The 24,311-nt window shown below is 37.5% G+C and overlaps 1 protein-coding gene across 1 annotated transcript in view; it reads right to left on the reverse strand.

Annotated features, from left to right (window-relative positions):
- LOC116564091 (serine/threonine-protein kinase TNNI3K) overlaps window positions 1–24,311 on the reverse strand; it is a 324,743-nt gene that overhangs the window by 26,483 nt on the left and 273,949 nt on the right. Inside the window, exon 25 of the mRNA XM_032297087.1 lies at window positions 23,133–23,302. Within this exon, the coding sequence (XP_032152978.1) occupies window positions 23,133–23,302 (170 nt within the window). The remainder of the gene's footprint in view (window positions 1–23,132; window positions 23,303–24,311) is intronic.

Here is a 24,311-nt window from a genome sequence, read left to right on the forward strand (position 1 = left end):
GCCAAAGTTATTATAAGTAAAAACATGTATGATTTGCACTTCAGACCAAATTTCCAAACTAGTTCCAGTTCAAAGATCCGCAGAGGATGGCCTCACCAGTAACTGGATTGTCCTTTCCTTCCCCTCTAGTGAGGCTCCTAAAGACATCAGTACTACTCTCTCCATTTACATTTTCTGCAAAAGCAAGTCCCTTCTTCTCAACTGAGTCAGACATCAGAACCTTGAAGGCAGCTGGGAGGTAAACTGACTCTATGGGCCATTAGGTTGGCATATGTAAGTATAGTCCTTTTAACAACTAATGATCTCCAGTCTAAAGAAATAGCCAATTTAGGAAGACTAGGCTTCTGAAGAGAAAAACCTCAGACTTCCCTTAGTTTTTATCACACTTATTTTTTGACCTACTTGAATGTCATTGCCAGATTCAGCTTTTAGTTATTTCTGTCAGTGTTCAGTCTCCATCCCTCACCTGTTGTGTCTGCCCACCTCAAACCATGATCCCCTTAGTTTGACTACATCGAATGTCAGCCACCTGCCCAACCCGAGTTATGTCTGACCTCAATTACTTGCAGTCTCTTCCTGACTTCTGCCCTAATTAGACTCGTGCCTCTTGTAGAACTGGTTGCCAACAGCAACCATCAGAGAAACTTCAGTTAAACAGCACACCCTTTCCTCGTATCATTTCGATACATATGGGCACGATAAAATGTTAGAATTTCACCTTAACTTTGGTTAACAATATATTTATTGTCTTTTAAGTCAATAAATATATTTTAAGTACCAAAAATGTCTTTTAAGTCTCATACTGGGTTAGGTGTGGGTTTTCTGCATAGTCCCAAATGATGAAGGAAAAATAACACGACTATGACCCTCATGAAGGGCACTGACCTAACATCCAGTGTGGAGATGGTTTTCTTCCTAAGCTCTGCAAAGCTCTCCCATTCCCTGTATTTGTTTTGTAGGCTACCATAAGAAAGTTTCAAACACTTAGAGGTTTCAAACAACAGAGGTGTATTCTTTCACTGTTCTGAAGGTTAAAAGTCTGGAGCCAGGTGTTGGCAAGTTTGGTTTCTTCTGAAGGAATATTCTGAGGAATAATTCTGTTCCTGTGTCCTAGCTCCTGGTAAGGAATCCTTATATTCCTTGGCTTCAAGGTGCAGCACTTCAGTCCCTGCCTCTATCATCTTCACATAGCATTCTCCTGCATGTCTCTGTCCTCTTCTTTAATTTTTGAGATGAAATCTTGCTCTGGTGCCCAGGCTGGAGTGCCGTGGCGTGGTCTCGGCTCACTGCAACCTCTGCTGCCTGGGTTCAAGCAATCCCCCTGCCTCAGCCTCCCTAGTAGCTGAGATTACAGGTGCCTGCCCCCATGTCTGGCTAATTTTTGTATTTTGAATAGAGACAGGGTTTCACCATGTTGGCCAGCTGGTCTTGAACTCCTGACCTCGTTATCTGACTGCCTCAGCCTCCCAAAGTGCTGGGATTACAGAAGTGAGCCACCGTGCCTGGCCTTCTGTCCTCTTCTTATAAGGACAAAGTCATCTTGAATGAAGGGCCCTGCTCCAGTATAAACTCCTATTAACTTCTCACATCTGCAACAACCCTGTTTCCAAATAGGGTCACATTTTGAGTCACTGGGGTCTGAGACTTCAACATATCTTTTTGGGGGATATAATACAACCCATAATATTCCTTCACATTTTTTATCACAATCTCGGTCTTGTTTTTATCATGAATTCCAAACAGAATTTCTTACACTGTCCTGAAAAGAGCACATACGGCTTTGGGTTTAGATAGACTGGAGTCAACCCAGCTTCCCTACTTACAGTCTCAGGAGATGTTTCTTGTTTTGACCAGTTTTCCCATCTTCAAAATGAAGTTAATATCTACCTTGCAAGTAATTGGAAATATTATATTAATATGTATACTAGCACATAGTAAGTTCTCAATAAATTCTATCAAGACTTTTCTTCTTAAGTGAATAATTGTTAGATACAGAGAAAAAAAATAGCAATTTCCCTTAAAATGAACGTTTTTGTCAATGCTCCCCTTTTACTTAAACTCTTCCCCTTGATAAGGAACTTCTGCACAAGTGTATATACAATTACACAAATTGACAAAAGCATCACAAAGCCCTTTCAGTTTGTCAGCTTGTGAGTCTCTGACAAATACATTGAATTGTGTGAAAATGCTTTAAAACAATTGCTCCTAGCATTTTGGTCAGAATGTATTTATTAGACCGTATCTTATACTTGATTGTGAAAATAAACAAGAGAATAAATGATCTGGATTTAAAAGCTCTATAAAATCTGCATTACAAGATTCTGTTCTATGATTCATAAAGGAAGCTTCCATTTTGGTGTGGCTGGGTAAATTTGGTTATGTAAACTTCGAATAGCCTTTGAATGGAAAAACGCAGTCATCGTTTACTGCCTGACAACCTTTTCAAGGGAGAGAGAGGCAGGCACTGTATCACCAAAGATAACTTTACTTAATTAGTTGCTCGAAGATTATTTACTATGCTTAGTCTATAGGAAAACAAAGGTCTGTCAGCATCAGGTGCATCTGAGCTTTGCACATGTGGTTGTGGCTTCTTGAAATCTTTAAAGATTCATCTAAAATATGCTTTCAGGTCTCCTTTTTGTGAAACTTTGACAGGATAATAGAATTAGATTTGCTGAATTTCACTAAACTGTAAAGTAATGTGTCATCAGCTTCACTTACTTTCCAAAAAATATTTCTCTCTGGTAATGCTCATCAATCTAGCTTTTCAACCCCTAAACATGAAACTGAAACAAAAAGGATGACTCCATCAGTTACGCAAGTGACAAGATGTAAAACATTTAACACTCCCACATAGTAGCACCAGCTGCCTCTGGATGAAGCAGATTTTCTTAGGTTTGGCATAGAGAAAAGAAGGAAGACAAGGAGAAAAAAAATGAAAGGAAGAGGAACTCCTCTTGCAGAGAGAATGCAAAGTTCTCTGCAGATGTGCAGGAGTCTGAAGTGGGATGCGCCTACTGCACAAACCTCTTCTCCAGAGGGAACATTGCAAAGACAGCCATAATCAGGTCTGCAACTCCTAGTACCAGGGCCCCTGCACCCCACCGTTTCATGGACTCACTCTGCTAAGAGCACTTAGTGCACTGGATTAAAATAATGAAGGGATGTGGCCTCAGTAAATTCCCACATCCCAGTATAATTTCTCAATAAATATCAGCTGAATTAATGAACCAGGAAAGCACACATGGGCCTCTGGTTCATCCGGACTCCTTTTCCACAACCATTTCCTCATCTCAGGCACCTCTGCTGTAATTTCAGGCCAGTGAAACAGTATCGACTGAGCAAGCTGTGTGCTAAGTTGATTCTAACAGCAAAATCCTTTGACTTTGTTAACAGCCCAAAAGTAGCATCAACTTTAGAGTCAAGATTATTTTCCTCTGTAAGTGTCTTGTCAAGAGGCATGTTAGTGAAAGGGTAAAAGGCATCTCCAGTTTTCCACAGTGAGCCATTTACCTGGAGGAGGGACAGGAAAGGCCAGCTTTAGGGGTTCACATAGTGACCCCATCATAAGGCTTGTTAACAGAGAAGTGTTCCTTGTAGAGTGAGGCATGCCGCAGGGGGTGCCCATTTTGAAGAACACAGTATGAAGCTCCCAACAGTGAAGACAGAACAGTATAAATAGCAGCCCGTCAGTGGTAGGTGTTTGTTCTTTCACTCACTGGACTTTTGATGAGTAACTACCATGTGCCAGGCATTATTCCAGGCACTAAAGGATGAAGGCAGGAGGGGGTGGTGTGGGAGTGGAGATGCATATAAAGAGGAATAAGGCATATGGCTGAGATGCTGGACAGTTAACTCGGTAGGTCTCAGATTCATCATCCACCTTTTAATGTAGAGATTAACAAACTACAAGCTGTGAGACCTTTGGGTAAGTTAATTTCTTTCTTTTGGTGTTTTTGTTATAACGGCTGGATTTTCTTTCTTTCTTTTTTTTTTTTTTTTTTTACATCTTTATTTCTCTTTCCTCACCATTTAAAGAGACAGACTTATAAACAGATGATCATGTGTGTGATGTCATCAGTATAGGATTAGCTGAGTGCCACGAGCCACCCTGCAGTACTGCCTGATTTGCGCGGTTCTGGGGGCCAATTCTGGGTTCAAGGTGGAGCTCTACTGTGTCTATGTCACTCATGTCTCATCTATATTACCATATCATCTCTAGCTTCATGTTTGAGTCTGTGCAATGATTCACAGTTAACACAGCTGCAGAAATCATGCTCCTTCAGGGTCCCTCACAGTTTTGAGTCGTGCCCTAGCACAATTTCAATAAAGGCTGGTGGCTGCTATACCCAGTCTCATCCAGATCCTTTCATGCTCACTGACTGAATAAAGAGAAGAGTCTGAGGTTTCAGTGACTGGAAGGGAAGCTGCATAAAGGAAGGCTGCTCCCTTTCAATTTTCCTTGGGTACTGAATTCACTTGTCTCTCCATGTTCTATTATTTATACTTCTATGACTTTAAATCTTCCTCTATGGCTTCTCCTCTAACTGCGCCCAACCCTTTGCTGTTCCCCAAATACTGCACTGTTGCTTCCTTTCCCTGGCACACTCTTTCTTCCTTTCTCTGCGTGGTAAATTCTGCCAAACTCAAGTGTAACAGGATGGCTTTCAGGATGCCTACCTTGACTCTTCCCAGGCTTAACAGGCCTTCCTACACATGGCTCACTACTTATCTTCCTGTTTGTTTCTTTGACCTCCTCCCTTAGACTGTGAATTCCCCCAGGGCTGAAGAGATGTCTAATCTATCATTGGGTGTCCGATCTTTACCACATGACTCAATACATAATAGATGCTTAATAAATGATAGATAAATGCATATCCAATGGAATTAGATAAATGAAGAGGCTAGCATAATAGGGAAAATGACACATACATTTGTGTTTTCCACCTATAAGTAACATATTGTTAATTTTTTAAATAGAGAAAATAAGACGGCAGATCACTTAGGTTAGGAGTTCAAGACCAGCCTGGTCAAAATTAGTTGCATGCACCTGTAGTCCCAGTTAATCAGTAAGCTGAGGCATGAGAATCACCTGAACTCAGGAGGCAGAGGTTGCACCGAGCCGATTGTGCCATTGCACTCCAGTCTGGGTGACAGAGTGAGAGACTCTGTCTCAGGAGAAAAAAAAAAAGCATATTCAGTTTGACAAAACTCTTTATACAAGAAAACAAGACTCACTCTCAAAATATTGGGCCTCCCTGGATAGGGGCAAACAGTGCTGTGTCCTTAAAAGGAAATCAAAACATATTTGTGAGTTAGTTGATTAATTTCATGAACTTTTCAAAGCTAGCCATATTTAATTGTATGGAAAGCTGCTCTCTTCCTTCCAATTTTCCTTGGGTACTGAACTCATCTGTCTCTCCATGTTCTATTATTTATACTTCTACTGACTTTAAATCCTCATCTATGGCTTCTGCTGTTTAAGATCCTATATATGTCTTTCCTAAAAAGAAAGTTTATTTAACAAAATATAACACATAGATCTTGGTAGTTTTGAACAAATTACAGTCAGACAAAGTGTTGTCTACTTTAATGAGCAGTAATTTTTTTTTTTTTTTGAGAGATGGAGTCTCATGCTGTCACCCAGGCTGGAGGGCAGTGGCACGATCCTGGCTCACTGCAACCGCCGCCTCCTGGGTTCAAGTGATTCTCCTGCCTCAGCCTCCTGAGCTGGGACTACAGGCACATGCCACCATGACCAATTAATTTTTTGTATTTTTACTAGAGAAGGGGTTTCGCCATGTAAGCCAGGATGGTCTCAATCTCCTGACCTCATGATCCACTTGCCTCAGCCTCCCAAAGTGCTGGGATTACAGGCATGAGCCACTGTGCCCAGCCAATGAGCAGCAATTTTTTAAAAATTCAAGAGGCTTGACAATTTCTCAATACTTTATTTTCTCCTTCTATTCAGATTTTTTTAAAAGGTGATAATTGATTGCCCTCGGTGCTAATAATCTCAGAAAGTAAAAATCAGGGGACAAAAAAATGTAGTTAAACATCTGTAAGTCATGTTTAAACTCAGAATTGTCTATCCTTTACAAAATAAATAAAATAGAAAAATGATACACAAGCAACAGAAAATTTGTTTACAACATTGAAATTCAAGCTGGGCACAGAGACTCATACCTATAATCCCTGCACTTTGGAAAGTAAGCAGATCGCTTGAGCTCAGGAGTTCGAGACCAGCCTGGGCAACTTGGCAAAACCCTGTCTCTACAAACAATGCAAAAATTAGCCAGCTGTGGTGGTGTGTGCCTGTAGTTCCAGCTACTTGGTGAGCTAAGGAGGGAGAATGACCGAGCCTGAGGAGGCTGAGGTTGCAATGAGCCATACTCGTACAACTGTACTGGGTAACACAGTGGGACCCTGTCTCAAAAAAAAAAAAAAATGAAATTCAAATCACTCAATACCAGAAGGTAGTTCACAGGAACATTTTAAAGTCAAACACAACACTCTATTCCTTAAGATATATGATATGTCAAAAACAACAATCAACATTTTAATATGGTGTTTTGTCCTCAATTTTATTTATTTCATAATTTTATAATTCATTTTCCTCTATGTTAAGCTGATAAAATATTATTGAAAAAAGAATAAACGATTTATCTTTCCCTAAACAATAAAGGACAGTTTTTTAAATAAAATGAAAATCATTCACTTGTGTAAAACCGGTACACTTAGATTTGTTAGTTTTCAAGCATCTTAAATCTTTTCTATTTTTATGTAGTACTCTAGCATTTAGCAGCCACATTCACAATTGATTATCGTTTTATTTTCAGGGATTACAGAGAAAAATTGAAATCCTCCTGATTTCTGTCATTGTCATAAATAGCTGCTGGGTAGAAAATATCCAGAAACCTTTAAGTTATTCTATATGGCAACTTGACTGAAGAATGGTCAACATTGTCAAATTTGACAATCAGGTAGTGTAAATAAGTAAGGAAAAGCTATGAGAAATTTATGGGTAAAGCTGCTCTTTAATAAGGAAAAAGGAGTGCTTTGCTATCTCAAAGAGAATAAGTGATAAAAAGAAGACGAAAGTGTCTGAATAAAGATCCTCAATTTCAGATAGATACAGGCTTTCATTTCTCAACCTCAGAAAGGAGTTTATCCATCTGTGGGTAGAACTGTGAAATAGGAGACATTTATCTTTAGTTTAAAACAAAACAACCTAAGTTTCTCAGGGATGATATTAAGTATTTTATACAAATTTTTTGCAGACCTTGTGAAAAACAGACAAGGTAATATATGGTCCGTCTTTTAGTTCCTGATACCCAAGTTTGCACTGTTCTTAAAGGCAGCGTTGGATTAGAACATATACCTCTGGCTTCAAAATGCAAGCTGTTTTTCAGCATGGCACAGTAACTCCCACTTCCATTATCAGCAAAGTATCCTTTCTCCTGAGCAACTTTTCTGCCAGGTGGATGCCCTGGGTTGGGCTCTGACCCATAGCTCGCTGTTGGTTTTCTCAGTTTGTGTGCAATCTCCCATGCTACCGATCTGGCAGACTGATTAGCTGGTTATCCTCTGAATGCAGTTGGCCTCCTGGCCTGCAGACTATTTTTTAACGCTTTTCTCTTGGCCTTTTGTAGAGTTTGGTGTCCAGATTCACCAATTTTAGAACTACTCTGGCCAGGTTTAAATCCTATATCAGGCATTTGCCATCTGTATTTAGGGGACTTTATTTTTTCTCATCTGTGAAATGGAAAACATCATAATACCTTCTTTATTTTTATGAAGATTAAATGAGCTAACACATTTAAAGTACCATACCCTGTTACCTGGTACAAAATAAGCACTTAATATGGTTAGACCCATGATGGTTATTATTAGTTCCATCTGTATCTCTTTGCCAAGACCACCTCTTGAAAGTGAGTATCCACATGCCCTTTAACCTGATGGAATGGCTGCCTGCCTCTCCTTTTTCTTAGTAATGCCTCCATCTGTGTTAGATGATCCTAGGGTCATGTGCTCATTATTCTATACAGTCACACTGCATTATAATATGTTTGGGGTCTATTTTCCATACAAACTATTTAAAGAAATATTTAAAAAAAAACTACTTAGAAACATTACATTATGTTTGCTTTTTGACATCTTTGATTCCTGGCAAGCTCTTGACAATATAGGGACTATGCAAATGTTTGTTGAATGAACACCCGACTAACCAGAGAGGAAAAAGATACAAATGCTGCTTCAATTTTCAGATTTTATAATTCCAAAGGTACCTGAGTTCCTTAGTCTCAGAGCCCATGATCCTGGATGATTAGCTCATGCCATGGTACACTAAAATACCATATTAGTAGGGAATGCCAACATGGCTAAAATAAGTTCTTTGAAAGTCTCAGCATAGAACTGTGCATCTCCATGTTGTTGGTGTCAGCGAACCACACTAATGTGAAGGAGAATAAGAAGTACATTAAAGGAAGAAAAGAGACTCTGGGGCCAGAAAGATTTATACTGATTGAGCCATTCATTCATTCATTCAACACACATATATCCATCACACTATATGCCAAGCATTGTGATAAATATGAAGAATTGCAAAGATGAAAGATACAGTTCCTGGCCTCAAGAAACTTACTCTGTGTGTGAGTGTAAATGCACATGCACGTGTGTGTATGTGTCAGTTGACATACAAAGACGTCAATGATTACAATAAAGTTTCTATTCTCTGATGGTATATGCACAGAATATAATAACAAACATGATCGGGAACTAGTTGAAGTTATTTAGGATGACCTCCTAGAGGAGGGGATGTTGGGGTTGAGCTTTGTCTTAACTGAATCCTTTATGTATTTTTGTGTTAAAAGGTGGTGGGGGGGTGGTGTGAAGAAATTTAAAAACTGCTCATCATGTGTGCTACTTGCAAATTTTCCTGCATCTATATTTAAAGAACTTGGATTGTGCTTGTCTTGAAATATTTGTAATGAATAATACAGGGATCTTGCAATCAGCATAGTATGTAATATTTGTAACTAAATTAAGATAATAGTTTATTCAACATTCAATATATTTTCTTTAGTTTAATATACCTTGTCAGTTGGTATTACAGATATGAAATTATTTAATATAAATAGCTCTTCCCCTCAATAAACTTACTCAACAGAGACATGATACCAAGTAGAAAGTGGTAAGTGAATTAAGATCGATAAATCTTTTCTGGGAAGACAGAGAATCTTTCCATCAAGTATAAGAATGAGATTAGGAATGCACATAGGGAGAGGAAAAACAACCTTGGAGAATGAACAGAATCTAGAAAGAGATGAGCACCAAGTGACATTCTAACTACCGTACATTAAGCCAGAAAGGTCCACTGAGATTGGTTACTGTATATTTGCAAGTCACCTGTTAAAATCTTGTTAAAATGCAGATTCAGCAGATCTGGTGTGGGGACTGCGATTCCACATTTCTGACAAGCTCCTAGGTGATGACAAAGCTGCTAGTCTGTGAGTCACACCTGGAATAGCAAGCATCCAATTCAAATGCCTCATTATGATGATAATCCTAAAACCCAGGGCAGGAAGGGATTTGCTCATGTCACACAACTGATTAGTATGAGAGCAGCTTTCTTGTCTCACATTATAGCAGCTCAGCAAGTAGTAAAAAGATCATGGGCTTTGGAATCAGGCTGATCTCGGCTCAAATCTTGGCCCTGCTGTTTACTAGTTACAAAGCCTTGGGCATGTCATTTATACTTTCTGTGCTTCAGTTTCTCATTTGTAGAATACTGATAAATAACTCTTACCCATAGAAGAGTTGTGATAAGTCTGTGCTACGACTGGCATACAAAAAATGCACAATAGCATCTAGAACACGGTAAGAGTCCATGTTCGAATAGACATTTCTGTTCTATGTTACAGATCAAAATATGTCATGTGTCTTCTCTTTTTATCCTTTGCCCAGGTCCGTATTGCCATCAGAGCACATGACAATATTATCTACATCATAACCCCCTAGGGCCCAGGCTGTGTAAGCATCTGGTGACACTTAGTGGCACAGTTAACACTGGCTGGGCTGGCAAATAAGAGACTAATGAAGGCCAAAAAAAAACCAAAAAGGATTTCATAATTTTCACTGAACCTTTGAAAGAGAAGGCAGGATGGCAAACATATATCCACTAGTAAATTTTTTGTACTCGTTTTCAGATGAGGCCTTTAAAACATCTGCTCATTAATAAAAAATGTTCCGCTAATATCACAGATATTAATGGTGATGATTTTCATTCCACTTTGGTTAATACAGAAGTTTTTTTCTTCTTGGGTCCATGATTTTTTCAGATTTGCTTAGTTGCCATTACCTAAATGCCAAGAAAAACTCTATCTTATAGGTTCCAAGGAAATAATGACAACTGGTTAAATATGTCTTTCTTTTTTTCACAAGAAAATTCCTACTTCAGCTACTAGTAAGCAAAAGGAAGAAAGATGCCATTTTTGCATTATATGAGTTTAGATTTAGTCCACATGGAAGGTGTTAAAGGTGAAAGAAATAGAAAAGTCCATGAGGAATTAAACCTGCTAAACTGTTCAGAGCCATTGTAAGAGCTGCTTCAGAAATCTATTTAGAAATCATTGCCCTTGTATCTGAATCATTACAGAGACACCGGCATCACCCACTTCTTATTGCTGAGAACATAGCAACAGTTGCCATGCTAGCAAGAGATTCAGATTCGCAACACAAACACTGGAGTCAGGAGGGGGCAGGGCGAGGCCAGAGCCGAAGTCAGGGCGGCTGAACGGAACACAGTGCTGCCGGTACAGATTTAATTAGGCCGGTTGTTCTCTTTGGTCTCTGTGCTTGTCCTGTCAGATATTTCAGGAGAGCAGAAGCAGTCTCAAAAGCAGCATTTTTGGACCAAGTCTTACTTTCAGCTGTACACACACGCAACTGCCAACGGCAGGATCTGTGTGCTTTGATGTGCTTAAGAGTGGGTCTGGGCCCTCCTTTGTGTATGAACAGAGAGGGTTTCTCTTCATTTCCAGGAATGAAAACCTCATAAAACTCTCATCATTAGAAAGTCAGGCCATTCGTTGTCCCAATATGTCATTTCATCTAATTGAAAACTGAGAAATCTGTCGCCATTTATTTGGCAGTTTGCCTCCGGAGAATCTTCGCACGTTCTCTTCATGTGGCTGGGAATTAGTTAATTAGTATTACGAAACGCTTGAGGAGGGAAATGCACTCTGGCTCACCCTTTGGGTTAGGAGGGAGTGCATTTTAGGTTGCTAACAAGCACTGCTGAAGGATAGAAAAGAGCACGAAATTACAGCATCGGAATAGCCGTGGTGAGAGCCGCATCTCATTCTCTCTCTCAAGTGGATATGTTGTAACCTAAATATGTCACTCGCTCACTCTTTTCATGCAAATCTTTCACGTGTGACAATAAATCCAGGTCCTTAAAGCTTATTTTTTAAAAAGAAGGTGCCAATTTTACGGACGTAGGGCTCTTCTCATATCTTCACTTTTATTAATTTCCCATTTTCATCACCTCTTTTGAACAGAGTATTTTGTTTGATGTTCTTTCTTTTACATTTTTCATGGAGAAAGGCTGTTTCAAACTAAGGGTGGTTTTAAAAGTCAAGGAAAATATTGACATTTTTCACATGCTCCTCAACTTTGAGGCTACACACCTTTGTTCAGTGTGAAATCTCCAAGTCTCTATCCTTAGTACAGCAGTTAGGAGGGCTGGAGGCCTCACTCGTGGTTTATCAACTGATTGCTAGATGGCGCTAGAGAGCAAGGCAGCTAAAAACAAGCAGCTAACATGTTGCATTAGTCCACATCAGCCAAAGGAGTTCTTAACATAAAGCCCTATCGCCTTTCAGCACAGGCTATGTTCAGTTCTGGTGATTTGTAAGATACCAGAAGCATGGAATGCAGAGGGCACTGGCAATCAATTTATAGCCCTCCTTTCGCTTTTCATGTGGAAGTGTGCATATAGGAATTGCTTGTATATTTCATTATAATGCTTTCTGGGTATGCTGCACCTAGGGATGTGGTGAAGAGGTGTTATGTAAATATAATAGATGGCTGTGTTTATCGTTTGGAACTTCGTGGAAAGAGTTTTAACTTCGTGAAAGACCCCTTCCCACTTTCTTTAATGTTCTCATCTATATAAGATAACATTCAGGGGCATACTGAGGTATACCAAATATTTTCACATTGTCACATCAAGATGCATAGTTATATATTTCCCTTGTCAGACCCATATTACCACGACATTAGGAGATTTCCTGATTTTGTTAATTAGTAAAAAATATGGGCATCTCAAGAAGATACGAGCTTAAAAAGAAAGAGATAAAAGGCAACTGATAGGCATTGTGGCACTTGCTTAGATTCTAGCTCCTCTCCTTTGGTTTCTATATTTTGCCACTGCAGGTCCTTAATGAGCTTGATAACTGATGTTCAGGAAGTGAGTGTCATAAATATTTTACATCTCAGAGATGATAGCTATCCTAAAAAGAAAAATAGTCTTGTCCCTAGATTTAGGCAAGCAACATTTTATTTTCTCATTATACATGCAAGATTCATAGAACTAAAGTCACCAGTGTCACTGAGTAAGAAATGCACCTCTTTCTTACAAGCTCAGAAGACACTGCTAAGGCAAGGTTTAGATATTAATATAATGTTCGAATAAGCCCTGCAGTCTTTTGAACATTCTATAGACATCATATTTCAAATCAGCATTATTTGAATAAGTAAAATATAGTTTAGAAAGCCAAAGATCCTTTTTTGTTTCATTATATTTATAAATCTTAAAATTATTTCTATGTAGAATTGGCTAAAAGACACTGACCCCTTATTGTATTTATATGTGAGAAAGAGTGGCCTTTTCCTTCATTTCTGGCCCTTAAAAACTCTTGGATTCTCATCACTGGAAAGTCAATTGTTGCCCCCAAATGTTAGCTAAAAGACGGCTGTTGTTTTTTTTATTCGGTGAGTGCAACTGACTACTACAGTGGAGAGTATGTTTAATGAGAAAATGAAAAGAAGAGCCTAATTTTACAATGTACTTGGTTCCATAAAGAAATCATGCTATAGTACAGCTATCCTCAAAGCTTTACTATAGACCACAAGTGTCACTTCCATTAAGTTCCTAGAAGGAAGAAGCTCATCCTTTTAGGTGCTCTGATTGGTTGTTGCTGCTTTTACAAATGTAGTCAGAGAGTGAGGCTGTTTTGGAGAAGTGTGATTGAAGAAGATACAGAGGGTAGGGCTAGTCCATGTCATGCCTATGAACGAGGCAGCAGCTGTGGACTTGTGTTCAGTTTGGATCTCTATCAGCAGAGGCAGGTGATTATAGCATTTCATCACGAGGCATAAGCTGAGGCAAAGTGGCTCCCATCAGAGTTAGTCAGAGTGAGAAGGGAAATTCCACTGCAGTCAAAGACTATTGGCTAGAGAAAGAGTGCAGTATGTTTCACCAGATCTGGCAGAGGTTAAGTGCTAGGTAGTTCAGTACTCTGGATAGCTCCCTGCTAATTCTCAAAGCCCACACTTGACATTAGAATTTTCTGGTGGTTCAAACGTGTTGGCAAAGTTTAGTCTCCAGAAATGGCATGATGTAATGAAAACACTACCGGACAGGCCCAGATTAAATTATGAACCACTATTTTTTTTTCTACTAGTTATATGCATTACTTACATTATTTGAGTTTCTGTTTGATCTAAAAAATGGAAACCATGAGGCGTAATTCACAAGATTGTTGTGAGAATTCAGTGGCATAATTGTGGGAAGCCATTATGTTCATGCACTTCACACATGTACCAGGCACTGTTCTAAGTACTGGAGAAAGAGCAGCAAAAGGAGTGACATTTTATGCCTGCTTGATGTTTACCATCTACTGTAGGTACAAATATAAAAGTAAATGATTTTCTAAGATGATCACTCCAGATAAATATAAGTACTATGAAGTACTGACTCTTGTTGGCCTACAGCATGAATTTTAATAGATTATATGGTAGATACAAACCATGGGTTTAAGCAAGGTGGAGGGTTAGATAGGAAACACCCATATAAAGCCAAAATGCTCAAAAGGCAACATCTAGACTAGGTAAATCAGAAAAAACAAAATTCACTCTTCATAAAGATATGCAGAGGATAAATATCCTATATTATTCCTGGTTTCAGGTAAAGTGAGAAAAAGAAAAAAATATATATATATATAACCCTCAGAAGTCTCATCTGCCAGCCCATATACAAGCAAGTTTAAAGCAGAGTTATTAGTACATGTGTTTTATGAAAAACTCCAAGTTGAAGTTTTAGAGTGGTCTTGAGGTAGTAATATCTCTAGATGAAATGTGTTTGAAGAAAGAAAAAACGAAAAGTATGGAGAGGGTCTACAGCATTTTTAAATTCTCCTGTTAAATTGTAAATGATATGCAGCTTCTAGAACTGGCATAGAAATTAGAAATAAGTTAAATTAGAAATGCAATGAACAAAATAAACAACACATTAAATCCAGCATCTGCGAGAATAAATGAACTGGAAGACAGATCTGAAAAAAGTTACCCATAAAGCAGGATAGAGAAAGTCAAGGGTGGAAAATTTTTTTTAAAAGAGTTTGAGAAATATGGAAAATAGAGTGAGAAGCTTTAAAACATATCCAACTAGAATTCAAGAAAGAGATAATAAGGAAGAGGTAATAAAAAAATGTTAGAAGAGACAATGGCTGTGGATTATCCAGAATTTATGAAAGATGCCAATTTTCAAATTCCAGAAACACAATATATCACAAGTAAAATAAATAAACATAAGTTTATATCTATACACAACCTGGCTAAACTGTAGGATACCAAAGATGAAGAGAACTTCTAAAAGCAGTTTAAAAATGCAGATTAAAAACAAAAGAAATAACAATTTGATTCAAAGATGAAATTTTTAGAAAAAAGAAAGTAAAACATGGAATAGCATTTTTCCCCTGAAAGTGCAGGGAAAAAAAGTAACTGAATAACTAAAATCCTATATCTACTAAATATCTTTAAAAAGAGGGAAAATATATGTTTTTCATATGTTTACTTCCACAGAGTAAGCCTTAAATAATTTTTAAAGGTGCATTTAAGAAAAATAAAAATGATACTAAGAGAAAGATTTAAAATGTAAGCATAATGAACAATGAAACATTAAACATGGGGTAAACCTAAATCAACTGTAGTTGTATAAAACAATGCTATCACCATGGAATTTAGAAAATCTTGATGAGGCTAAAGTACTGGAAATTAAATAAACAGATTTTGTAGAGGTCAGGAGAGAATGATTTGTGATTAAAATGATCTAAGGTATTTTGTTTGAGAATAACACAAACATATTAAAAATATAATTTGTTATTTTAAATAATATATTAAGGTTTCTAGGGTACTCGTCAAAGAATAGAAATATAGATCACATTCAAATAATCAAAGAAAAGAAAAAAGACAGGGTGAGAAAAAATATGCTAGACAGAATAAAATAATATGGTAGCAATTAGTCCAAATGATTTCAGCAATCACAATGAATGTAACTACTTATCACACAAAAGGTATATAAGAACCCCATAGAGAAAATTATAAACTCTTACTAAAAGATATTGAAGAATATATAAATAAGTACAAAGATGTACTATGTTCATGGTAATGAGGACTCAATATTACAAAGTTGTCAGATTTTTTCATATTGACCTATATGTTTAAATATCTATAATCAAAATATCATTTTTTGGTGAAAAATGAAAACTGATTATAAAAGTTTTAGTAGCCCCCTCCCCTCTATCTACCAGGAATACACTCCAAGACACCCAGTGCATGCCTGAAACTAGATATATTACTGAATCCAATACACACTATATATTTTTTATACATACATACCTATGATAAAATTTAACTTATAAATTAGGCACAGTGAATGATTGACAATAATTAATGATAAAATAGAACAATTATAACAATATGCTATAATAACAGTTATGTGGGGCCTGGTGCACTGGCTCACATTTATAATCTCAGCACTTTAGGGGGGCTGAATCATTTGAGCCTAGGATTTTGAGAACAGCCTGGGCAACATAGTAAACCTCCATCTCTACAAAAATAAAAATCAAAAATTAATTGGGCACAGTGGTGCATGCCTGTAGTCCCAGCTACTCAGAAGGCTAAGGCAGGAGGATTGCTTGAGCCCAAGAGAAAACATTCTATGTAAAGTGTTCATTCACAATAAATAATCAGACAGGGTCCCACTTGCAGGAAAAGTACATACCCTGATTGTTCAAGGGAAATACAGGCTGGACGTCCCTTGTAACCCAGTGTGCACACACCTGCATTGCTGGGATGTTTCTGCCCATTATTTTGTTGGTTTGTTTGTTTATTCATTTCTCAAATCAAGATTCACATTGATAGGATATAAAATAAATGAGTCTATAACTGGCATATTTATCAGAATACTATGTTTTGCTTTTATCTCATGGGAAAATAAATGTCATATTAATGCTCTGCACATAAAATCCACTTTTGAAACAATGTTACCTTTTGTCATAGAACTTTTAAATATTAAAATTAAAAGAAAACACATGGAGTGAATGTGGTAGTCACTTTTCTCCTCACACATCTTAGTCACCTACATTCTGTCCTTTTAGTTATTAAAAAGAAATATATTAACATTTAGTGCCCTAATAGTGAGGGGGTACAGTGAAAAAGAGGTGGAATATCTAGTGGTTCATTATTTTTAGATGAGAATGTATTTGAACTTGACAAGAATGTAGGAGTCAAAAAAATCTGAATGCCAGAGTTTTTCTCACTTAAATTGCAGAAATACAAAGTCTGGTATTTACAGCTCAACTAATAATTTTCCTAGCTTATTATAAATAAACATATTTAATATTCACCACATGCAGTTAAAAAATAAATGAGATATTGTAGACACCTGAACAAAACGAAAGAGAAGAAAATTTCTGTTTTTAATGTATTTATGAGCTAATAGGGACTAAGACACATAAGAAAAAATAACATGAATTATAAAGTGGCACAGAGTCCTGTAGTTTTTAGTGAGGCATGAATGAATGGAGATGGGGTAGTCCCCAGAAAATACTTCTTCATGACATAATGATTAAGCTGGTTGAGGTAATTACTGAAGGCTGGTTAATATTTTGACAAGATAAGCGGGGGTGTCAAGGTTAAAAAAACTGTTAAGATCCAGTGATAAGTTGATGGTAAGTTAAACATGGGGTGTTTATGGGAACTAGTAAAACTTCTAATTTGTCTATAGTTTTCCTCTCTAGGAATGCTATTGACATTTTGTGTAAGATAATTTTTTATTTTTTTAAGACTGTCCAAAACACTGGAGAAACCTTAACATTCTGGTCCCAGCTCACTAAATAGCAGTAACATCTCTTTAGTCCTTGAGAATGCAAAAAAAAAAAAAAAATGCCTCCTACAGGTCCAAAAAGCCTAGGATGAAGAGAGAGAGTGACAGTATCACTCTCTAGAACCACTGGATCATATGATGAAAACATTTATCACTGAGGATTTTGGACTCCTGAGTCAATGATTTCACTTAATTTTAGAGGCAATGGAGAATTATTGAAGGTTTTAATGCAAATAATATAATTGGAGTTTTCCATAACAAAGATTATGAAGGTAGTAGGTGGGTTAAAGCATGAGGAAGCTGGAACAGGAGAGAAGTTAAAGATGTTGCAAAAGCTAGGAAGCAGAGAGGCCAAGGCTGAATAAATGAACTGGGGTTCAGCTGTGTGTGTGTGTGGAGTGGTGTGTGTGTGTGTGGAGTGGTGTGTGTGTGTGTGTGTGTGGTATGAGTTGGAGCCATGGAATTGTAGAAGTGACAAGAAGAGCCATGGAAAGAGGAGAAGCAATGTGTGACAGCATTTACAGCGATCACTAATGTGGTGCTGAAATTGCTGATTATGGTGAGTTGACAAGAAGTTAGGGATGGAGAAAGGATTGAAAGATTGGAAGAAAAGGGAAAATTTAAAAGTTTTAGTACACAAAAGAATGTAAGAGAGGTGGTAGATAAAAGAGGGGAGTGTTTGACCTGGGTTGATGAGGAAGAGACATGGCCACTGTGATCTGGTGAGCATCTGCTCCACTGCAGCAAATAAACATGGTCCTATTGCTACCCTCCCTTCTTCATTCTTCCTAGTTACATCAGTTTCATGGTGCTATCACCTTACACAATTGCTGTAATCCAGAAAAACTATGAGTAAATTAAAATTTTATAAGTTATATTCAAATTTTATAAAACAAATTCCATTCTAAATACACTAGGCAAGCTTTCTATTTAAAGAAATCTTTGATGGACCCTTTTGTAGTGTGAAAAATTAATCTCAAATGTATCTGTTTTACACTTCCAAACTCTGGATCCCTGGTTTTCTTCTCCCGGACAGCTAACTAGGTCATATCACTCTATTCTCAGAGCCCAGCCCCACACAAACACTAATTGGTTTTCACATCTGAAAGGTTGTGTATCAGTTTGTCATTTCTAAATTTACATGATGTAATCCATGTACAAGATGGGAGATTTTATACCTTGTGGGAGGAGCAATTGCCACATGCTTAGTTTTCCAAATATATCTAGAGGCACAAAATATTTTAAAAGAGGCAGAACTTCAAGAGTGCATTTCTCAACCTCAGATTTTACCAATTTGTAGGTTTGGTAGGAATTCGGGAATTCCTATCTTCTGTGGAGAAAATCTGACACAACTTTCCACTTCTAAATTTATTTTACAAAGAAAAATTATAATAATTAGAAACAAATATACAAACAAAAAGCCAAAAACTCCATCAAATCAACCATTACAAAACTCAAACTTATTGGATGTGAACTTCATGGCCAAAATTTGAGAAGTAAATGCATCATTTTTCAGGACATTGTTGAGGAGTCCCCACATCCATACATTAGTAGGGTCTATAGGAAAAACCTTGTACTGATTTTTCAGGTTCATAACACCATACTATAAAAATTACATTATAACTCTGTAACTTGAATGAACTAGAAAATCCAAAGGTCACAGGTTACTGGTACATTGTAAGGACTTTTGACAGGGACTATGCAGGTAATAAGTCATCAAAATAGTCCCCTTTGAGCACAGACGCTGTTTCACCTTGGCTTTCTCTTTCCTCTTCCATTTCTCCCATTAGCTGTACCCCTTTCTTACAGAATGACTGGCAGGTTAGCGTTGTACCATTCCCTTACAGCATGTTTCTAATACTTGGTTGTGTATTGGAATCACCTGGGGAACTTAAATCATTCTGAAGCCTGGGTGCCAAGCCTATGGATTTTGGTTTAATTGGTCCTGGGCACTGGTACTTGTAAAAGCTTCCCAGATGATTCTAATGTGCAGCCAAAGTTGAGAAGCACTGTCTCACAGGCTGTTAAACTCGTGGCCCTGCTGTACTTAGTCCATCAATTCTTATGTCCTTGGGCTGTTTGACTTTAAGCATCTATTGATCGCTGGTCTCACTTCCTCTGCCTTCATAGACACAAGCTGAAAAGGCAGGCTTGGGAGAAATAGCTGAATTTATTCACAGATTGACTTTGAGGAGAAACTGGAAGTCCAGCAAATACAAGTATTGGCAAAATATATCAAGTTTCTGGAACATGCCACCTCCTATGCCAGAGAAACTCAGAAAGTACAGGAGAGTCCTGAATGAGAATTCCAGCTTTGTCTACTTACTCTCCATTAACTTGGGAAAGTTGCTTGCCTTTTGAGCCTCAGTTTCCTCATCTATAAAAATTGGAATACCTACTTCCTAAGGCTGAATTAGATGACTATTTAAAGGTTTAAAATAGTGCCCAGCATGTTCAATAGTGACAGCTATTTAAATGAAAAGAGAAGAGAAAATAGTTAAGGCTCATTCACTGATTACACACCAAGTGAATAATAATGACCATTTATTGAGCCAATTTATCTAATTTTTTATTCCTTATCTGCTCAACAAATATTTCTTACTGACTTTATGCCAATCATACTGCTAGATACTAAGGATACAGTAATGAATAGAACACACCTAATTTCTATCTTGACACATTTTAAAACTTAGTTAAACGCTTTACCTATTCCTCAAGTTGATTTCAAGTAGCACAAGGATTGAGCTTACTTGGAGGAATGGTACTAACAAACTGACCATGAATTGACCCTTACAGCAAATCCTCAAGGAAATGCCATGCTGTTAAGAGAAACTTGCACCTAGCAGACAGACAAACACTTATCAGAGTTCCATAACAGTCATGAAAGGCCAGAAGGCTATAAAACAGTTTATGAGGATATCAAAGGGAAGATCTCAAAAAAGCTGATGCTTTTTTTTTCACTCAGCATGTAGTTTTTAAAAAAATAAACTAGTAGTGGTATACATCTCTAGATTCTTGAAGGCCAGAGAAGCTCTGTTCCCTCCACCCCTCATTTGCCTAACTGGGACTACTTGCTGTGCCTCCTATTCTGTGTAGCTCTCCAAGTATTGTGAATTCTGTGACTTACCTACATTATTAGAACTATATTTTATGCTTGGTTCTGCTGGCATCTTTCAATCAACCAGTGCCACTATTATGACAATAGTACCTCTCCTTACAACAACTCTAAGAGCTGGTATTATTACCAGTATTTTACATGTGAGATTTAAATGACTTGACCAAGGTCATTGAGCAAATGAGTACATGGCAAAGCCAAGATTTAACCTCACATCTGTCTGATTCCACAGCTCATCCTCTTAACATCTGTTTCAAGTGAACAAACCTCAGGTGACTGTGCTTTATAAATATCAAAATCTGGCTGTTCAGAGAAATAACTTTAAAAGCCACAAGTAGAGAATATGAACAGCAGATTGAACTGGAAGATGATGACGTGACCAAACCTAATGTAATCTTGGCTTACGGGTCCTTTTGAAATTACGTGAAAGACTAAAATCCAAAAAAAAATGGTGTCCAGTTTGTGTGGTTATCAATCAAAACTACTGATACTTAATTTGATGACATTCCATAGATTAAAGACTTCATGAATCAGAGTACCATCTCTTCATAGCTGCAGCTGCAACTCTTTTGTCAGATCAGGAATATAATAACTACAGCTAAAAAAGCAACAATTGCAATTTGTAGATTGTATAAAAACCTCTGCTAACTCCAGATAATCTTTTCCTACTTAAGACCTTTACTCTGATACTAGAGTACATAAATGTGTATGTATATGTAGGTGCGAGTGTGAATGTGTATGTGTAACTGGGCCATGTGCAAATGCTTTGGCACTCATGTGGAAGGAGAGAGATTTTAAACCAGTCTTTTCTGGTCTTCCATGGGTTGGAAAGTATGCATTCTATAGTGTGCCTATGAAGCTCACAGTGACTGCCTTCTTTGCTCCCCATCTAGAACAGGGGCTTCTGAGAGCCATGATTATATTAATGAAATATGACCCCATTCTTACTCCAGCTGTCCATAACTTTTGCCATATGGCTTTGCAGTTCTTCCCATTAGAAACCAAGTATATATTTTCTTCCTATTGATGTTGAAGTCAGCTGTGAAACTTGCCAATGGAACGTTGTCAGAGGATACAACTTGAGCAAAGGCTTTAAATGTGCATGTAAATTTGGGCTTATCCTCTTGAGTTACTAGCCTTTGTCTATGAGAGGAATATACCCCAGGTAGTACATTCTTCCATGTGGGTATCCGAGGAGGGTGAGAGACACAAGGAACAGACCTGAACAAGATCTGTAGCTCACAGTCAAGCTCATCCAAAATGAGCCCACAAACAAGTGAGCAAGAAATAAATGCTTATGATTATATACCCCTGAATTCTGGGATGGGTTATTACACAGAATTATTACAGCATTATTTGACAGATATATTTCTCCTTGAAACTTAACATTTAAGTGGAGAGACAAAGAGACTACCTATGGGAACTGAGGCATGTAAATGGCAGAGCTAGCTATGAAAGAATGTTGATCTCTTTTTCTGACTTACCTCTTTGCTTCGTCTTTTTGTTTTTGCTCCTTTTTTCATCAAAGTAAAGTTCACAGAACATAGAATTAACCATTGAAAAACTAGCAATTCAGGGGTATTTAGTACATTCACAGTTTTACAATCACCACTTCTAATTCCAAAATATTTTCATCAGCCCCAAATAAAACTGGGTGACAATTAAGCAGTTACTCCCAATTTCTCCCTCCTCCCTATCCCCTGGAAGCACCCATCTGCTTTTTGTTTTTATAGATTTACCTATTGCTATGGACTGGAGTGTGACCCTTCTCAAATTCATATGTTGAAACCTTAGCCTCCCATGTGACTGCATTGAAGAGAAGGTCTTTAAGGAGACAGTTAAGGTTAAATGAAGTTATAAGCGTAAAGCCCTGATCCAGTAGAGTTGGTGCCCTTGTAAGAAGATAAAGAGACACCAGAGCTCTCTCTGCCATATAAGAACACAGAGAAAGGGTGGATTTCTAGAAAACAGGAAGAGAACCCCTACCAGAACCCCAACCATGCTGGCAACCTGCTCTTGGACTTCCAGCTTCTGGACTGTGGAAATAAATTTCTGTTGTTTAAAGTACCTAGTATATGATATTTTGTTATAACAGCCCGAGCTTTATCTGTTCATTAGTTGATGGATATTTGGGCTGTTTCCACCTTTTGGCTATTATTAATATTGCTCTATAAACATTTGAATACAGGTATTTGTTTAAGTACCCGTTTTTAATTTTAGGGTATATTTTGAGGAGGAGAGACATTTCTGGGTCACATGGTAATTCTCAGAACCCTGAACTTTTGTTTCTCAGATCCTCAAAGCTGTTTCCTGGTTTTCATGTAAGAATTCTTCCTTGGATGTCATAAAATAGCCCCAGAATACTTTTAATACATCTCTTTTGTTGCTCTAAAATTGACATCTCTTACTTAAGCTAGGTTAATCCCTGTTACTTGCAACTAGAGGAACCTAGACTAACAGAGAATAAAATTTCTAATTTTTAGTCATAAGAAAAATGGGCCCAAAACTCCTCTTTCAAATTTCTTCAGAGGGGTGGTCAACCCTTGGTGATAGTAATCAGTTGACTGTCTTGATAAGATTCTGAAATAAGACTTTACTATGAGACTTGCTTAGATTACCACTCACCTTTGGGAAAAGGCAGCATATGACCTTGCATTTAGAGCATATTCCAATTCAAAACGACTTCTCAAAGCTGCCACATGACTCCTGCCAGGTCCTCCCCGACTCACCAGGCAATCAGAAGATGAAGAAGGTGAGAGAGATCCACTGCTATTACTTGATGCAGGAGACATCAGCTGAGTGGAAGAGGAGCAATTTCAACCGTTTAATACTTCCAACAGTGAAGGCATAACATCAAATATGGATTTAACTTTCTATTCTAAGGTTTCCCATATTTTAATTTCTATTCACTTCAGCTTGCTTCTGGCTTTTCCTTTCAGGGAAAACCTAACGGCAACATCTGGCTAGCTTAATTTACTTTTTTGACCCAGTTCTGTGCTGAGAGCTGGTCTGTTAAATTTATGCTCATCTTTCTGAAAACACAGTAGGCCCAAATCAGATTCATAAAATATATTTAGAAGGTTATTATTCAATGATCAAAAGATTCTTCACATTCTTCACTATGGCAATAAGATTGATGGCAGAGTTCCTTTAAGTCATAGCTAAAATTATTCCCTTTACATAAAATTATTCCCTTTAAGTAAAATGAATTTACACACTTTTCCAAGAATACATCAGTTTTATAAGAAGAAAAATGCTTTAATGCCCAGCAAGTGTTTTCCCGTATTGAACAGGCCAATCCCTTTGCCACATGATATTTCTTCAGATGTTTAAAAACAGCTGCTGAACTCATCCTAATTTTCTCTTTTCTGTGATAAGCATCACTAGTTTCTTCAACCAGTTTTCATGTTACATGATTTTCAACTCATTCACCAGTAAAATCTCTCTCTTCTAAAATGTGTATCCCAGTTTTAATTACTCCTTTAAAAGGCTCAGGGACACAACTGGGTACCACCTGGCTATTTCAGAACAAGAATAATTCTATCTTTTGTTTTGCAGCAAGAGTCACTTTATATTCTAACTCCCAATGAGCTTATTATCCACAAGCATTCATGATGCTCCTAAGCCATGTCTCCACCATTTAATACTTTTATTATTTTTTCTTTGACTTTGATGCAGGACATTATATTTACATGTATTCCTGTTAAAATTATTCTTATTAGGCATGTACTATTACTTCATCCTCCAAGATCATCTAGAGTCCTGCTTTCAAATATTTTCTGTCCCTCTTTATTGTATCTGCAC

The sequence above is a fragment of the Sapajus apella genome, unplaced genomic scaffold (assembly GCF_009761245.1).
Source record: "Sapajus apella isolate SASKATOON/1434 unplaced genomic scaffold, GSC_monkey_1.0 scaffold36, whole genome shotgun sequence".
NCBI classification, from domain to species: domain Eukaryota; kingdom Metazoa; phylum Chordata; class Mammalia; order Primates; family Cebidae; genus Sapajus; species Sapajus apella.